General features: G+C 37.2%; 4 protein-coding genes across 6 annotated transcripts in view; 2 read left to right on the forward strand and 2 right to left on the reverse strand.

Annotated features, from left to right (window-relative positions):
* Nucleotides 1–1,080, reverse strand: part of LOC129572511 (sortilin-related receptor-like) — a 14,735-nt gene extending 13,655 nt beyond the window's left edge. Inside the window, exon 1 of the mRNA XM_055452509.1 lies at nucleotides 53–1,080. Coding sequence (XP_055308484.1) covers nucleotides 53–385 — 333 coding nt within the window. The 5' untranslated portion in view covers nucleotides 386–1,080. The remainder of the gene's footprint in view (nucleotides 1–52) is intronic.
* A 28-nt stretch (nucleotides 1,081–1,108) lies between these two features.
* Nucleotides 1,109–3,801, forward strand: LOC129572673 (ABC transporter F family member 4-like). 3 transcript variants are annotated; one of them, XM_055452716.1, is made up of 8 exons: nucleotides 1,109–1,635; nucleotides 1,700–1,822; nucleotides 1,895–2,053; nucleotides 2,123–2,281; nucleotides 2,352–2,510; nucleotides 2,582–2,815; nucleotides 2,892–2,963; nucleotides 3,040–3,801. In XM_055452716.1, the coding sequence occupies exons 1-8, from the start codon at nucleotides 1,362–1,364 to the stop codon at nucleotides 3,516–3,518; spliced, it is 1,659 nt and encodes a 552-aa protein (XP_055308691.1). In that variant the 5' UTR covers nucleotides 1,109–1,361; the 3' UTR covers nucleotides 3,519–3,801. The 3 variants fall into 3 exon arrangements, with proteins under 3 accessions (XP_055308691.1, XP_055308765.1, XP_055308846.1); XM_055452790.1 differs by lacking the exon at nucleotides 1,895–2,053 and having other exon boundaries at nucleotides 1,138–1,635; XM_055452871.1 differs by lacking the exons at nucleotides 2,123–2,281; nucleotides 2,352–2,510 and having other exon boundaries at nucleotides 1,138–1,635.
* A 514-nt stretch (nucleotides 3,802–4,315) lies between these two features.
* On the reverse strand, nucleotides 4,316–6,440 carry LOC129572826 (stress-associated endoplasmic reticulum protein 2). The gene is made up of 3 exons (XM_055452960.1): nucleotides 6,282–6,440; nucleotides 5,851–6,054; nucleotides 4,316–4,969 (listed from the first exon to the last, which is right to left on the reverse strand). The coding sequence occupies exons 2-3, from the start codon at nucleotides 5,932–5,934 to the stop codon at nucleotides 4,859–4,861; spliced, it is 195 nt and encodes a 64-aa protein (XP_055308935.1). The 5' UTR covers nucleotides 5,935–6,054; nucleotides 6,282–6,440; the 3' UTR covers nucleotides 4,316–4,858.
* Nucleotides 6,441–6,672: 232 nt separating this feature from the next.
* Nucleotides 6,673–16,252, forward strand: LOC129572586 (poly [ADP-ribose] polymerase tankyrase). Its single transcript, XM_055452616.1, has 14 exons — nucleotides 6,673–8,058; nucleotides 10,440–10,664; nucleotides 10,850–11,200; nucleotides 11,327–11,533; nucleotides 11,632–12,444; nucleotides 12,521–12,585; nucleotides 12,686–12,884; nucleotides 12,979–13,173; nucleotides 13,243–13,645; nucleotides 13,721–13,881; nucleotides 13,947–14,104; nucleotides 14,165–14,457; nucleotides 14,524–14,621; nucleotides 14,708–16,252. Exons 1-14 carry the CDS (start codon nucleotides 7,872–7,874, stop codon nucleotides 14,845–14,847), a joined length of 3,495 nt encoding a protein of 1,164 aa, XP_055308591.1. The 5' UTR covers nucleotides 6,673–7,871; the 3' UTR covers nucleotides 14,848–16,252.
* Nucleotides 16,253–16,345: the final 93 nt, after the last annotated feature.

Genomic DNA, 16,345 nt, shown 5'->3' on the forward strand with positions numbered 1-16,345 from the left:
AGAGAGAGAGAGAGAGAGAGAGAGAGAGAGAGAGAGAGTTGGAAATACTTACTGCTGTGGTAATTTTATTGGTCGTGGTGATGGTTACATTGTTTCTTACATTTACGGTCGATTGTGATGTATTTGGCAACTTTTTCGTCGATGATGTGGCCGACGATGTATCTTTGGCCGTTTGTGAATTGCTCGCGTCACTTGGGCTCAACTTCACATCTCGTCTACTGCGTCGAACGAATGACTCGAGCATTTCGGGTTCAATCACCATTGCTGACAACTTTTCATTGTCTGCATGCAACAATTCTGCATCGAAACCATGCCGAGCACTTTGTAGGCTCGGTATGATTAAAATGAATTCAATGAATAACAGAAACTGAATGAATCGTGCCATTTTATTTTTATTTCACGCAATATTTTTCGCTTTTGCAAAGTTCTTCCCTCTGCCGGGCCCTTTTCTCGCCGTTCGCACTCACTTATTCTCTCCCGAATGAGAAAAAAAACACACACTCGAATTTAGTGCGATTCACATTTGATATCGAAGTCAAAAACACAATGTACCGCGTTGGCGACGATTGGCCAACCAATCCATCGAAAGATGTTTTATACACGGGCCATTTAATGTTTTCGTTTGCTTACGGTACAATGCACATTCGAACTAGCATGCAATGTGAACATCTACAAACTAACAACAAAAAAAAAACAATTCTGACAAAGAAAGAAGAACGATGTAGATGCGGGGAAAAAATCTCGCACACTTGATTCTCTTCTCAACACAATGTACAAGTCCAAATTTTCTTGTTCACATAAAAATGTTTGGTAGAATTTCGTGTGATGTATGCTTTATATGCAACGAATATAAATTTCTCTTTTCTTCTTTTAATTACGTTTTGAGCAAAAGAAACGCTAAACTCTCTGTGTTTGCCCGATCATTGACACTCTGAGAATGACGAACAGAAATGAAAATTAGTTCTAATATCTCGGCGAAATGTGTTTATTTATTAAAAGTGTTTGTGTACGCATGCGTTTCATCGCAGCGGCATCGGCGAACAGTGTTGCCAGCGTCAATCTTCCACACTCTGCTCGAATTACGTATTGCTTTTCAAGTAGTTGAATTCAAATACGAATGTGCAAAGTGTTTGCCATAGATGCAACAGTTAACTGGACTATCGCATGATTTCATTTCACCGTCTCTGTCGGCACGCACCAAATTTGCAACATCATCTCTAGTTCGCCACCATTTGCATTTTAACCTTTTAAGTGTTTGGATGTGTTAAACGTTTTTTCTCTTAATATTTTTCATTTTTATCTCAGTTTTAGTATTCGTTTGTTTGCATTCATATTTTTTTTTTTGTAAGAATTTTGTCAAAATGCCACCAAAAAAGGGAGCAAAAAAGTTGAAAAAAACTGAAAAAACTGAAAAACCTGAAAAAAAATCGAATTTCGTTGAAGGAGACCAGCAAGATGAAAACCGACAAGAGCAAAGTGATCATGATTCAGAGGCTGACGACAACCACGCGGCAAATGATTCAAATGAATCTGACGCGGAAAGTCGAAAAAATGGGTCAGAAAAAGGCAGGAATATGCCGAATTTATCCAGTGAATCAAGTGAAGAAGATGAACCGGAGCAGGAAAAGGAGACAAGTAATACTAGCTAAATACAAATGAAAATTTGGCATTTTTTCTAACATTTTTTCTTTCTGTTTAGCAATGTCTGGTGCTGAAACTGAACCTGATACTGCCCTTTTGAAAAAAGGCAATGAGGCAAAAGTTGAGAGCATTTTTGATCCGCCAGAGCCGCGTAAGAACACAAGAAACAAGGCCAACCAAGGTAATCCATGTGCAAATTCAATTTGAATTGGTCGACATTTTCCCCATTTTTTGTTCCGTTTTTCTCAAGCAGATAATAAATCGCCAGCTAAAGCTGCACCACCTAAGAAGGGGGCGGCGGCTAAGGCAGCGGCCAAGGAGGTGCTTAAACCGAAAAAAGCTACCAATGGCTCATTTGATGAAGAAGATGAGGAAGAAGAGTCTCCACAGACCAAGAAGGGAGCCAATAAAGGTAATCATACGCACTTTCAATTTGAATTGGTCGACAATTTCCCCATTTTTTTTCGTTTTCCTCAAGCAGATGATAAATCGCCAGCTAAAGCTGCTCCACCTAAGAAGGGAGCCGTAGCTAAGGTAGCGTCCAGACAGGCGATTAAATCGAAAAGAGGCGCTAAGACCCCATCTGATGAAGAAGACGAGGAAGAAGAGCCTCCACAGACCAAGAAGGGAGCCAATCAAGGTAAACATACGCACTTTCAATTTGAATTGGTCAACATTTTCCCCATTTTTTTTTCGTTTTTCTCAAGCAGATGATAAACCGCCAGCTAAAGCTGCACCACCTAAGAAAGGGACGGCGGCTAAGGCAGCGGCCAAGCAGGTGCTTAAACCGAAAAAAGCTACTAATGGCTCATCTGATGAAGAAGACGAGGAAGAAGAGCCTCCACAGACCAAGAAGGGAGCCAATCAAGGTAAACATACGCTTTTTCAATTTTAATTGGTCGACATTTTCCCATTTTTCTGTTTCAATTTTTTCAAGCAGATGATGAACAACTAGCTAAAGCTGTTCCACCTAAGAAGGGAACCATAGCTAAGGCAGCGTCCAAACGGCCGATTAAATCGAAAAGAGGCGCTAGAGCAGCTGATGATGATGAAAAAGAAGAGGATGAAGAGTCGCCACAGAAAAAGATGCGAACAGAAGGGGAAATGGCCGATAAAGAGAATGATCCACCGAAACCAAGAACGAAAAATGCCAAAACGGCCACATCAAAACCAGGTAATTTTTTGCTCAACATGAGTGTGTATATGAAAATCATAGCAAACAAGTTGAATGTTCAATTTTTCAATTTCAGATAAGCCAAGTAAAAAAGCAGCAGCCAAATCCAAGGAAAACGGTGACGCTGAAATGGATCATGATGACGAGGGTAAGCAAAAACTGCTGAAACATGAAAATCAAGTAAACACGAATCATAATCATTTTCCATCACTTTTTCACAACAGGTTCGTCGGCAGCACATGAAGTATCTCTGCATATCAAACTGTCATCGCGTGCAACAATCAGTCAGAAGATCCGCGAAGCTGTGAAATTGTTAGCTAAAAAACATGGAAGATGTTCTCTGAAAGAGGTGATTGCCTTTTTGGAGAATGAAAATCAAATGGACGTGAAAAGGCACGATGATAAGATTCGAACACTGTTGAAGCAGATGTTCAGCGACAAGGAAATCGTTCCGTTTAACAAAAAACTTAAAGGTAAACCATCGGTAACAACTGTATTCAAACTTGCAACGTCGACGAAGCAAAAGCCAGTTTCTGCGGAGAAACGCAAAAGTTTTTTGATGGCTGAAAAGAAGAAAAAACAAACCGCGAAAAAATCGGCCAGTGGTAAAGCCTCCACAGAGAAGAAGGCTAAAAAAACCACCGACGAAAGCGACTTGGAACAATTTGATGATGACGAAGATGTTCCACCGGCGTTTCGTTGATCGAAGTATGGTCACTTTAAATGGCCATTTCGTTCATTGATTTGAATTTTATTGTGATCACATAAATGTTATCAAATTCGAAAATGTGCCAGAAACCTCTATCTATTCTATCGAACTGTAATTTAATAAGTCAATGTATCATTAGTTAAATTTTCTTAAAGATAAGCAAATCAGTATTTTTCACCGATTGGGATGTATAATTTATGTGAATGGCAAAGCTAGAGCGCAAAGCGAATGTAATGAAAATCAGAATTTAAAAGAAATTAAATAAAAATTTGTCGTACATTTCTGACTTTGCTTTCATTTTTCTTGAATAGCCAACTCAATTTTTTTTGCAAATATCCAAATTTCAAAATGTTTTTCGTTTGAAAATGTTTCACAGGGAATAATCGTATCAATCACTACCAGAGTTTCTTAAGATTCGACGGCCAGAGGGAGGAAATTTCATTTTTGAGACAATTTTGTTTTGTAATTTGGTCGATATGGGCGATTTTTCGACAATTCGAAAAATGGCAACCAAAAAAATGTCTTCAATTTCGAGTAAAAATTCAAAGGAACTAGGAACCTGCTTCAGACACGATGATCACTACTAACCCAACTGGTAAGGAAAAGGTAATTTCAGATGATTCTATGCCACAAAAGTCCTGTTATGACTCTAAAAATTTAATCATTTCCAATAATTCATACCATCGTTGACTTACGTATATTCTTTCAGCGGACGCTAATTAAATGAATGAAAATTTAAATTGAAAAATGAAAATCTACTTGGTTTAGATAAAAGAAAGAGAAGACATATGTTGAGTTTTTTTTAAATTTTATTTAATTTTTGCTTGGAATATCTTTATCTAGACAAAGAACTCTAGATAAAGTAGTCGAATGTATATAAACTGCACATTGTAATTGCAATACATATATATTTTTTTCTCTTTTGCAAACACACAATTTAACTAACCGATTGTTTCATTTGAAATGAACAAGAAAAATACAAAAAAAAATACTTTCTTCAGTTATTAATGTTAGGAATTGTTTTTACATTAACAAAGTGCTATTGACCTTGTTTTTTTTGTGCATATCCTATTGCCGGTATAAAAAATGAAATCAAAATGAGGAATTTTGATGATACAAAATTATGAATCCCTCAAAAAAAGGTTTGAAATTGTGTATGTTTGCTTATTTCACCCTCATTGACAATCATAGTGTTTGTTTCACTTCAATTACATAAATATAAAATTGTAAATCTGGATGCATATTTTTCTTGTGTTTCGTGTTTTTTTTTTACATATTTATTAATATCTTTACATTGAATATATAGTGTGGTGATCAATTTAGTTGGATTGCAATTACGCGATGCGAATGGATTGGATTATTTGGAATATAGCGGATCCGCAGACAACGAACAAGAAGAGTGCCAACAACCATGGTCCAACTGGGTACTGATCTTCTTTGGCTTTCTGTAAATTAACGAGAAGAAAAAAAATGGGTCATTAGTTAATGGACAAACATTTTGGGTAATTAGTTCAGATTTGAAAAAAAAACGAGTTCATGAACGAAAGTAGCTTGCATATGCTTAGGTAGTTCGTAATTGGGCATGGCGTCTGAGATTCATCCATTGATTCTCGATTTTATTTCTGTATTTTGTTTAATTGTTCCAGATTCAGTATGAAAAATAACAATATTTTGTTCGTCATACGGATAAAAAAATGTAAATAAAATTTGCGATGAACAAACAGAAACACTTGTTTCTGCTGACAAAGGCCGTGAAAATTTCCCAATTGAACTACGCAAAAATAGCTTGCGTATGTTTCTTTCGGATGGAGAACAAAACAGGTTGGCATGAATGCAGAAGTGTATTATTAAACGACGCAATAAATGATCGATAACATCTTGCCTACACCTCACCATTGAATTTGGCTAAAATTATTCATTCGAAAGTGTCTTATTTCAACGAAATTCAAGTTTTGGTGAATAGGTTAGTGGATGATATGCAGCAAACGTAATGCAATCTGCTTGTAGTGAAGTGATAAAAATCGGAACAAATTCGATATGGAACACATTCAATAACAATCGCAGACATGAAATCGCATATGCGGCAATATATAAAAACACACATACACACACACACACGCGCACACAGTCTCACACTTCCACTGATTATTTTCACTAATCACCTCAAGGGAAAGTTGACACGCAAGCATTCGTCGAACTTCGAAACTGTATCAGTACGCAAAAACTAATGCATCATTCCTCCATATCACACATGAACTTTGATTTTAAAACAATTTTTTTTCCACAGAGAGATCATTAACCCAATCAATGCAATCATTTAACTTACCGTTGATTTTGGTACATTTCCTCGAAGAGTGATGTTTTTGCTGGCCTTTTCGTTGGCTACACGCATACGTTGTTTTGGTGCCATTCTTTCAGAGGGTTTTTTTTGTGTGTGTGTGTGTGAGGTTTCACAACAATTTCGGCAAATTCCAAAGCAAAAAATTAAATGCGAGATTTACTTCGATTGAAATAAAGCTCAATGGCAATGCTGCAAAGAAAGAAGAAAGAAGATACACACAAACACATTAAAAATGGGCAACTCTCAATACGTGCGACACACTTTCTACACCAGATCCAGTGCTAATCGACGATCAAATCGAACATTTTACGATTAATTGTTAATTACTGTTGCACTTTTTATTACAAATTTGATAAAAATCAATGCACTTTCTCTTGGAAACGGTTTGAACTTTGTAAATATCAACTAATAAATACCTGCGAGTTTTTGGACAAAACACAACTGCGTTCCGTGTACGACTGATGCCGATTAAATGACAGACGGTCGACGAGACGATGTTATTTTATTAAAATACTGAGCCAACCATGCTACAGTATAGTGCACACGTAGACTAGTAATATGCCACGATGCCGTGACGAGACGGCGAATTCAAAATCCCGACCACATTCTAGTATGTTCCAGACTGTGATGGAGACAACTACTACTACTTTTTTAATTCAAATTGTTTTTTCGCGTCGCTCTGTTTTTGAATTATTTTTGTTATTGTTCTGAAAAAATTTAGATATTTAAACTAACCAGAGCATCTGAAAGGACAGCTTACTGATGAAACTTTTTTTCGCACGTTGAAGAAAGTGACACATTTAAAGAGAAGAAGACTTTTGACAAAATCTAACACTATTTACATTGTGTCTTCCATCGATTTTGAGAGAAAAGTAATTTAGTTTTTAGTTTTGCATTCATTGAATGATTCAATTATAGATAAGAACTCCTTTTTTGCTCTTGAAATCATGCCGTTTTCCATTAAAATCCACAAAATTATCAATAATTCTTGCAACAATTTACACACTTCAATCGAGAGTGTCATTTGAACGAATTTGCCGTGCGTAGACAAACAGAATCGCCGTGAATTCATGTAGCAATTCGCTGACGTTGAGCGAATTGAATACACTGACCAGTGATACGACAAATACAACATGCATGGACTGTGTGATACATGAACACAGAGACCAAAAATATAAATATCAACACATCGTTTATTTGTTGTTCGCTCTTGGTCGGAGACATTGATGTACGGGGGAGCATAAAATTAGTAGCAGCTGTTTGGGTGAACAAATTTACAAAGAAAATAGTCACACGGCACAGCCAACAATTTGAAAGAAATCAGAAAAATCGCCAAAAAAAAATCGTAATCCCGTGAAATCCGAATTGAGTCACGGAAATTGGCATACGAATGCGATATTCGCACGCAAATTATCTAATAGAGTGTGGTTCAGTTCAGTGTGTTGCGACAGCATCGAAAGGGGAAAATTGCTAAAACAAAGCAATGGCTGGAAAGAGAAGTGAAAATGACGTGAAGAAAATAATACTATAATCTAAAATATTATGTAAAATTATGGTTTGTTCAGTGAATAAAAAATTATGAAAGAAATATGGTAAAGTGAGACACATTTGATGCGACTGTGTTTTGTCAAGCGATGTGAATGAAGTGAACAACACAGGAAAAAAGAAGAGTGGTGACAGAAAGGCGAAGCCTTGTTGTGAGGCGTCGTCAATTTCGTCGAATAGTGAACAAACAATTGAAAACAATCCACTTACTCATTGTTATCATCTTGATATCGTTTCTGTTGTTGTTGCTGTAAATTGTTGTGAACTAGTCAATAATGCCTTCATACAAAAATACTATCGAATCAAAGTGCATTGAGCAGCACATTCAGTTAATTGGTTTTGAAAGGGCTTTTTTGGGTGTCGAAATTTACGGAATTTATTGATTTTAATAATAAATATTTAGAAAAACCAAAAAAAAAAAAACAAAACAAACGAGACCAGTTGATACAAAAACAACGAAAATGTCGAGCCGAAGTCGAACTTTGTCAGTGAATTTGGATGTTGTGATGGCAAACGATCCACTACGTGAATTGTTTGAGGCATGCAAAACGGGTGATATGATCAAAGTGAAAAAATTGATTAATTCGCAGACTGTGAACGCAAGAGATACAGCCGGACGTAAATCAACTCCACTTCATTTTGCTGCTGGTTTGTATACATCATATTTTATTCCGTAGTATAATTTTGTATTGGTGTTGTTGTTGTTGTTATTATTATCGATTAAACGAATGAATTCATGCGACGAGCATTTCACATTAAACCATAAATTGACCAAATAATGAACAAGAGGGACAAAAGAAAAGTGAAGAATTTGTTTTTTTTTCCCTGTACACTGATACATACACCGATGGATTGAAGCGCAGCAGCTCTGTTGTGATGGTCTATTGTTGGCTATGTAAATCTATCGCACTTGATTCATATATGCAAAATGTATGTATTCATGAACACGGAAAATGCCAATAATTTCGCTTCGCTTAACCAATTTTCCATCTTTTTTTTTTAAATGTAAAACAAACCGGATAAGGTATTAAGATCGAGTGTTCATTAGACATGTGACAAAAAAAAAATCCACCAACAATTAATGCTCTCTCTTTTCCATTTGCTCGTCGTCAAGTGATGCATTTCCCTGGATAGAAATGTGTAGTACTCGTTAGCGTCACAAAAGTGCTTCCTCATCACTCTCGAGTTGATGTATTAACTGATGAGCAGACCAAGAGATGTGTTGTTGTTGTTGTTATTGAATAAAACCCATTTCCGATTGTATATTTATGCTTTACGTGTCAATACAAAAACAAAAGCGTTTCAAAAGAAAGTGTGAGAGTTGGATTGAATTGATTTGTAATAAAAATGCTAAATTTGGCAGAAAAAAAAACATGCTTCTCATTCATTCAGGCAAAAAAAAGCGCATTTCAATCGAATAAAATATTCGCAACACGGTGCGTCACCAATGTGGATTAATGGGTCAAACCCATGCTGCAGTACACATTTCACCGTGTTTTATTTTGTCTAAGCGCGCTTGACATATTTAGTAAATGGCCGTACATATTAAATGCATGTGTTGCATTCTAATTTTTCTGTTTCATCATAACACTTACTCTGTCGTTGCCAATGAATTTGACTACGGATTACAATTGCAGAGATAAACCACAGATGAGAGAGAGACACACACACACACAGCGAGAAAACAATAAAATTGCCTGAAAAATGCTACATGTTTTATCTAATAATAATAAAAAAAAAGACAAACTTCGCGAAAGAGAAGAAAACAAAAAACAAATAAATCCGAAAACAATGAAGCGTACCGCTTTGTGATGTGAGTAGCTATACTGCAATGAAGCTTGGCGCTTGAGCATATGAAAGTGGTTAAAATTCATTATTCACTTGGGTGATTTATATGTCTTTTGCTTGCTGTTTGCCATGGTATGCGCTCCATTGCTCTTTCTTTACCGTAGTCGTCGGTTTTGTGACAATTGTGTGAAAAAGCAGCACGAATTTGACCCTCATTCTGTTTGACAAACCATGTCGACTGATTTTATAATTGGAATTTGCGATGCTTTTCCCTTTGTTCGCCACCGAAATTAGATTTCACTGTGTGCAGACAAAAAAAACTGATTCTTGCGAAAGAATAGAGCAACCGAGAAACGGAGCGAAAGAGAGAGAGAGGGAGAAACAGACAGAGAATAAAATAGTGTTGGCATTTTTATTGACCTTCGGAATGACGTGAAACTGCTTCATAGCTCTATTCAACCACACATAACCGTTCGCATATACACCGCGTTCGACTGTGAGTGTAAACAAGTCGACAAAATCCGTGTAAACAATATCCAAGTCGACTTGGTCTGTCCATAATGTTCGTCGCGTATGACTGCAGGTGAATAATTCATAACCACTGGTTTTGCATTATTTAAAACTAAGTCATTCCGAATACGTAGTGAGATAGAGAGTAAAGCGCAGCAGCAGTAGCAGCAAAAAAAAAACATTGGCATTTTTGTTGAGTACTTCATTGGCGTTTTCCACATTGTTGATGTGTTTGTGTGTTGTTGTTATTTATGGCATGGCCACATACGGCTACTATTTGCACACCAAACTTATGTAAATCTATTGCAAACATAAACACAGTACCATCGACTTTTTTCTTGGTTTCCTTGGTGTTCAACAACGTTCAGCCAGTCGATTTGTTTACAATTTAATTGGTGCAATTAGTACAAATTGCGCGAATCAACACGGTAAAGGTATTTAGCGTGCAGATATTTAATCATAACACAATATTGTGCTGACATCGACATTAACTCAAACGCAAAATTTTGGGTCATTCATTCATTCATTTTTTTTGTGTGCAACGAACAGCAAAAAGTGACACACAGATTGAAGCGAACAGAAAAACTGCATTGAATAATTTGTGCAAGTTTAATTGGTGTCGCTGTAAGCGAAATGAACTCATTTGCAAGACATTGAAATTGATCTGAGTCAGTGGTTTTTATTATGTAATGTTGATTTTTTCCTCTCGTTTCTTTTTTTACGTTGAATAGGGTACGGGCGTCGCGAAGTGGTTGAATTGCTTCTGGCAAATGGTGCCTCGATTCAAGCTTGTGATGAAGGCGGCTTACATCCGTTACACAATGCATGCTCATTTGGGCATGCCGACGTAGTTCGACTGCTGCTTGAAGCTGGCGCATCGCCAAACACAACCGACAACTGGAACTATACGCCGTTACACGAAGCATCACAAAAGGGGAAAATCGACGTTTGTATTGGTAAGGCAGAGGCAAGGAGGCAGGCAGGCAGTCAGACGGGCAATACAATTGCAAAAATCAATTTGCAAACAGCTCGTCGTTTATTTTGTTCAATGCAATTTCCATTTTGAATTTTACACAATTATATGTATTTCTCTGTTGTTGTTTTTTTGCTCTTTTCTTTTCGTTTGGTTTTCATTCAATAGCTTTGTTACAACATGGTGCCAATCCGAACATTCGAAACTCGGAACAAAAAACGCCGTTAGATTTAGCCGACGATAATACGAGGCCCGTTTTAACGGGCGAATATCGCAAAGACGAACTGTTGGAGGCCGCACGTTCAGGCGCCGAAGACCGTTTGCTGGCGCTTTTGACACCGTTGAATGTTAACTGTCACGCAAGCGATGGTCGTCGTTCAACGCCATTGCACCTTGCAGCGGGCTATAATCGGATAAATATCGTTCAAATTTTATTACAAAACGGATCTGATGTTCATGCAAAAGACAAGGGAGGTTTGGTTCCACTTCATAACGCATGTTCGTACGGACATTTTGAAGGTAATTTTTAATATCTTGCATATATATATATGATTCAACATTTTTATGCATATAATACTTACAAAACTTTCAAATTAATGTTTACATTCAACTCTCTTTCATTCTCCATTCATTTTATCTGTGAAGTAACTGAACTGCTTATCAAACATGGAGCCAATGTTAATGCAAAAGATTTATGGGCATTCACACCGATTCATGAGGCCGCCTCAAAGAGTCGAATCGAAGTGTGTAGTCTTCTATTGAGTGAAAAGGCTGATCCAACGCTACTAAACTGTCATAACAAAACGGCAATTGATTCTGCACCAACCAGAGAACTGCAGGATCGTATTGCATGTAAGTGTTTCGGGAAATTTCCCCTTTAAAATCTCATGGTCAAACTGGCAATTATAACACAACCTAATTCTGTTTTTCTTTCCCGTTTCCACGTACAGACGAATACAAAGGTCACTGTGTATTGGACGCATGCAGACAAGCCGATATTCCACGGCTCAAGAAAATCCTAACGACAGATACAGTGAATTTTGTTCATCCGTACACAGCTGATACGCCTCTACATTGTGCCGTAGTCTCAGTATATCCAAAGCGAAAACAAGTCGTGGAAACGCTCATTCGAAAAGGAGCATTGCTCAATGAAAAAAATAAAGACTTTTTAACACCGTTACACATGGCCGCGGATCATTCATACTTTGAAATTATGGATTTGCTACTGAAGAGTGGCGCCGATGTGAATGCACTGGATGAGCTCGGACAGACGGCGTTGCATCGTTGTGCACGCGATGATAACGATCAAGCGTGCCGTCTTCTGCTCTCGTACAACATTGATCCGGCTATCATTTCACTTCAGGGATACACTGCCGCACAATTGGCTTCAGAAAGTGTTTTAAAAATATTGAAAAATCCACCCGACACGGTGGACTTGGAAGTGCAATTATTGGAAGCATCTAAAACGGGTGATTTGGATACAGTGCAACGAATCGTTCTCAGTAATTCGCACACAGTCAATTGCCGTGATTTAGATGGACGACACTCGACGCCACTGCACTTTGCCAGTGGCTATAATCGTATCGCAATCGTTGAATTCTTATTGGAAAATGGAGCCGAAGTGCATGCATCCGATAGAGGTGGTTTAGTGCCAATCCACAATGCATGCTCATATGGCCATTATGAAGTCACTGAATTGCTCATCAAGTATGGCGCAAATGTAAATATTGCCGATCTGTGGAAATTCACGCCGTTGCACGAAGGTAAAACTATTTATAAGACAATTGATACAGAGATTGAAGAAGAAATTGTATTCTAAACAAGGATTTACATTTACAGCCGCTGCGAAGGGAAAATATGAAATTGTGAAACTTCTGCTCAAGCACGGAGCCGATCCGACGAAGGTAATTTTAATATCTTGCATATATATGATTCAACATTTTTATGCATATATGTAATACTTACAAAACTTTCAAATTAATGTTATGTTTGAATTCATCTAAGAAAAATCGTGACGGAGCGGCTCCTTTGGATTTAATTCGTGAGGGCGATGACGATGTTGCCGATTTGCTTCTGGGCAAAGCAGCTCTTCTTGATGCTGCTAAGAAAGGCAATTTGGCACGTGTTCAACGCTTGGTCACACCAGAAAATATCAATTGCCGTGATTCACAGGGACGAAATTCAACATTACTTCATTTAGCAGGTATTTTTCATCGAACTTTGAATAGTTAAAAGTATTTTTTTCTGCAAAATAATTTCAAAAATTAAAATCATTACATTTTGCTGTGTTTCTACAGCTGGTTACAATAATTTCGAAGTGGCGGAATTCCTACTGGAAAGCGGAGCCGATGTAAATGCTCAAGACAAAGGAGGTTTAATACCATTGCACAATGCATCGTCATATGGACACTTGGATATTGCAGCTTTGCTGCTAAAGCACAACACAGTCGTCAATGCAACAGATAAATGGGGTTTTACTCCATTGCATGAAGGTACAATAATCAATTTAATTAAACTGCTTCCGTTCAACTCTAATTGAATTGTGAATGTTTCGATTGCAGCCGCTCAAAAGGGTCGAACTCAATTATGTTCGCTGCTACTGGCACATGGTGCCGATTCATTTATGAAAAACCAAGAAAACCAAACGCCAATCGAATTGGCATCAGCTGAAGATGTAAAGTGCTTGTTACAGGACGCAATGACGCAAAGTGTGACCTCAACAGGTGGCATTTTGTGTTTGAATTCATCGAACCAGAATCAATCGATTTTGGTTTCACCGACGACTGAAACGGAAACCGTAACTCTGCCAACTGGTGCATCGATGACTCTAACGGTACCAGTGCCCCAAACGCCTAGTCGCTCATGCATGAGCCCACCTCAAGGAGCCGAATCACATGGAGATGGCATCAGCAGCGAAGCGAATGAATCTGATGCTGAGTCTAGTGTTGCTAGCTTTTTGATCAGGTACAATTTCACAGACACTAATTTGTATTCCGGCTTGAGTATCATATTAACACATGTCATGTGTTTCTGTTTTAGCTTACAATTGGAACAATTAATTGAATTGTTTGATCGTGAGCAAATCACGATGGAAATTCTCGCCGAGATGGGTCATGAAGATTTGAAACAAGTTGGAGTATCAGCATATGGTTTTCGCCATAAAATTCTGAAGGGAATAGCCACCATTCGAGCTTCAACAGGTATCGGTTCGGCTTCAATAATAATCAATGTGTGAATGATTCTAATATGTTTTTATTTTCGTTAGGTTTAGGTCAAGCACCGAATCCATGTACACTTTTAGTTGATTTGCTTCCTGATGACAAAGAATTCCTAGCTGTCGAAGAAGAAATGCAAGCAACCATACGAGAACATCGTGATAATGGCCAATCGGGTGGTTACTTCAATCGATACAATATTATCAGAGTAAGTGGCTAGTGACAGAGAAAGTCCGACCCAAAACTAATATGCTAACTTCAATTGCAGATCCAGAAGGTTCAAAATCGTCGACTGTGGGAACGCTATGTGCATCGCAGACAGGAAATTTCGGATGAAAACAGTGGACAAGCTTGTGAACGGATGCTATTCCACGGCAGTCCATTCATAAATGCAATTGTTCAAAAAGGTTTTGATGAACGACACGCTTATATTGGTGGGATGTTCGGAGCCGGTATTTATTTTGCTGAGCACAGTTCAAAAAGTAATCAATATGTGTATGGAATGGGAGGTGGAATCGGATGCCCATCACACAAAGACAAATCCTGCTACTTCTGCCCTAGGTATTTATTCATTTTTTTTCTTAACTAGAATTTGAACAAGGATAATCATTTCGTTATGATCAACAGGCAATTGTTGTTGTGCCGTGTGGCTTTGGGAAAATCTTTCCTGCAATTTAGTGCAATGAAAATGGCACATTCTCCACCTGGTCATCACAGTGTAATAGGTAAGCCAAAAACATCAATTTTACCATTTAGAATCGGATATTTTCGTAGTTGATGCAAGTAACGAACATAATAAACTTTGTCATAGGTCGACCATCAGCTGGTGGATTGCATTTTCCCGAGTATGTCGTCTATCGTGGTGAACAAGCCTATCCCGAATACTTGGTAACGTATCAAATTGTAAAGCCCGAGGACACTTCCAGTGGGAACGAAGATTCCACTAGATGATGGACTGTACATTCGATAACAACGACTGCGACTCAAAATACCGTTGTACACACATTAGGGAATGGATCAATAGCGAAAGCATCACGAATGAATAAGTCAACGACTGTATCGAATATTTATTGTAACGGTAAATACAACTATCTGATCATCACGCCAGCGGTAACGATTGATCAGAACTACGACAATGGAAATTCTAATAACTACATTGATGATGATGACGATGATGATGATGATGATGATGATGATGTGGACATCAACTTGAATGCTCACAATAATAACGTTCGAACCAATTCAAATCGGCAAAATCACAAGAGCTCCATGATAATCTTAAATCAGCGTTCAAATTTGATGCCAAAACGTACACGATCATCGCATTCATGGCGTTGGTGTACATTACTTTGCTCAGCAATAAAGTGTTTTGGTAATAGCACGGGATTTTCGGCGGCTGCCGCATCAGTTGCCACCAGTAACACAAACACAACTTCCTACACAACAAATAATAATAATATCGCACGAAATTTCGTATCATCGGAAAATAATGTACTCGATTTAATTGTTACAAACGAATCACACTGTAAAAACGATAATGTGCCCTACGATTTGTGACACCTCAATGTGGTCTTTCAATTTTACATTTGTTTCCCTTCTTCGATATCTTCGTTTTATTCAGTTTGTATCATATAACAGTGTATACCCTCAATCCGTATAAGTATAGCATTTAATCGAAAACGAACAGTTTTGTTCGCATTGGCTTGCATTTAGTAATCGTAACAGTATATAAAAATTGCGAATGGGTTTAATCTAAGGTATAATTGTGGTATATTCAGTCTTCAGCCAGTTTCGATTGAATGAGACGATTTTTTTTAAACAAAAAAAAAACTTCAGTAAATAGTGTTGATGTTACATTTGCTTAGCAAAACAAATATCAAAAGACTTTCCTCATTTGAATTATGTAGATTTCAACGTTATGATCTCAACTTAGAAAAGAAAAACATGAAAAAGCGACAACAAAATCGAATTTTTACTGTCGTTCTAAATATGATGATAATATATTTATAATGAATTTCTTAACACGAGTTTCTTTTCCAATTTTTTTTTCTCTTAAAAACATTGTGTGACCATTTCTAAATGTGTTTTCGATTTGACCAAAATTTGTTTTTAAAAAACAGCGTTCGTTCAAAGATTTTTCGAAATTTCCAAAATTTAAAAGTATTCTTGTATCTTATAAAATAATTATTATCGTTGTTATAAACATGAAAACAAAAGAAAAAAACAAATTTTGACTATAGAACTGATTTAGACAGTATAAATTTTTTTCTTATTGCTGAAATTTAATGAATCTGTAAAAAAAACCATAATCTCTTTGATAAAAAAGAATAAACATATGTATTTAAAGAAAAAAAAACGTTTTTTTATCTTTTTGAAATATCTCACGCTATTGTTTACTCAAATAAAATCATGAAATGTTCCGAATGTTGACGGCGAATTTTGACACATT

The sequence above is a fragment of the Sitodiplosis mosellana genome, unplaced genomic scaffold (assembly GCF_009176505.1).
Source record: "Sitodiplosis mosellana isolate CC-2019 unplaced genomic scaffold, AAFC_SMos_1.0 Smas_scaffold_1, whole genome shotgun sequence".
Classification (NCBI taxonomy): domain Eukaryota; kingdom Metazoa; phylum Arthropoda; class Insecta; order Diptera; family Cecidomyiidae; genus Sitodiplosis; species Sitodiplosis mosellana.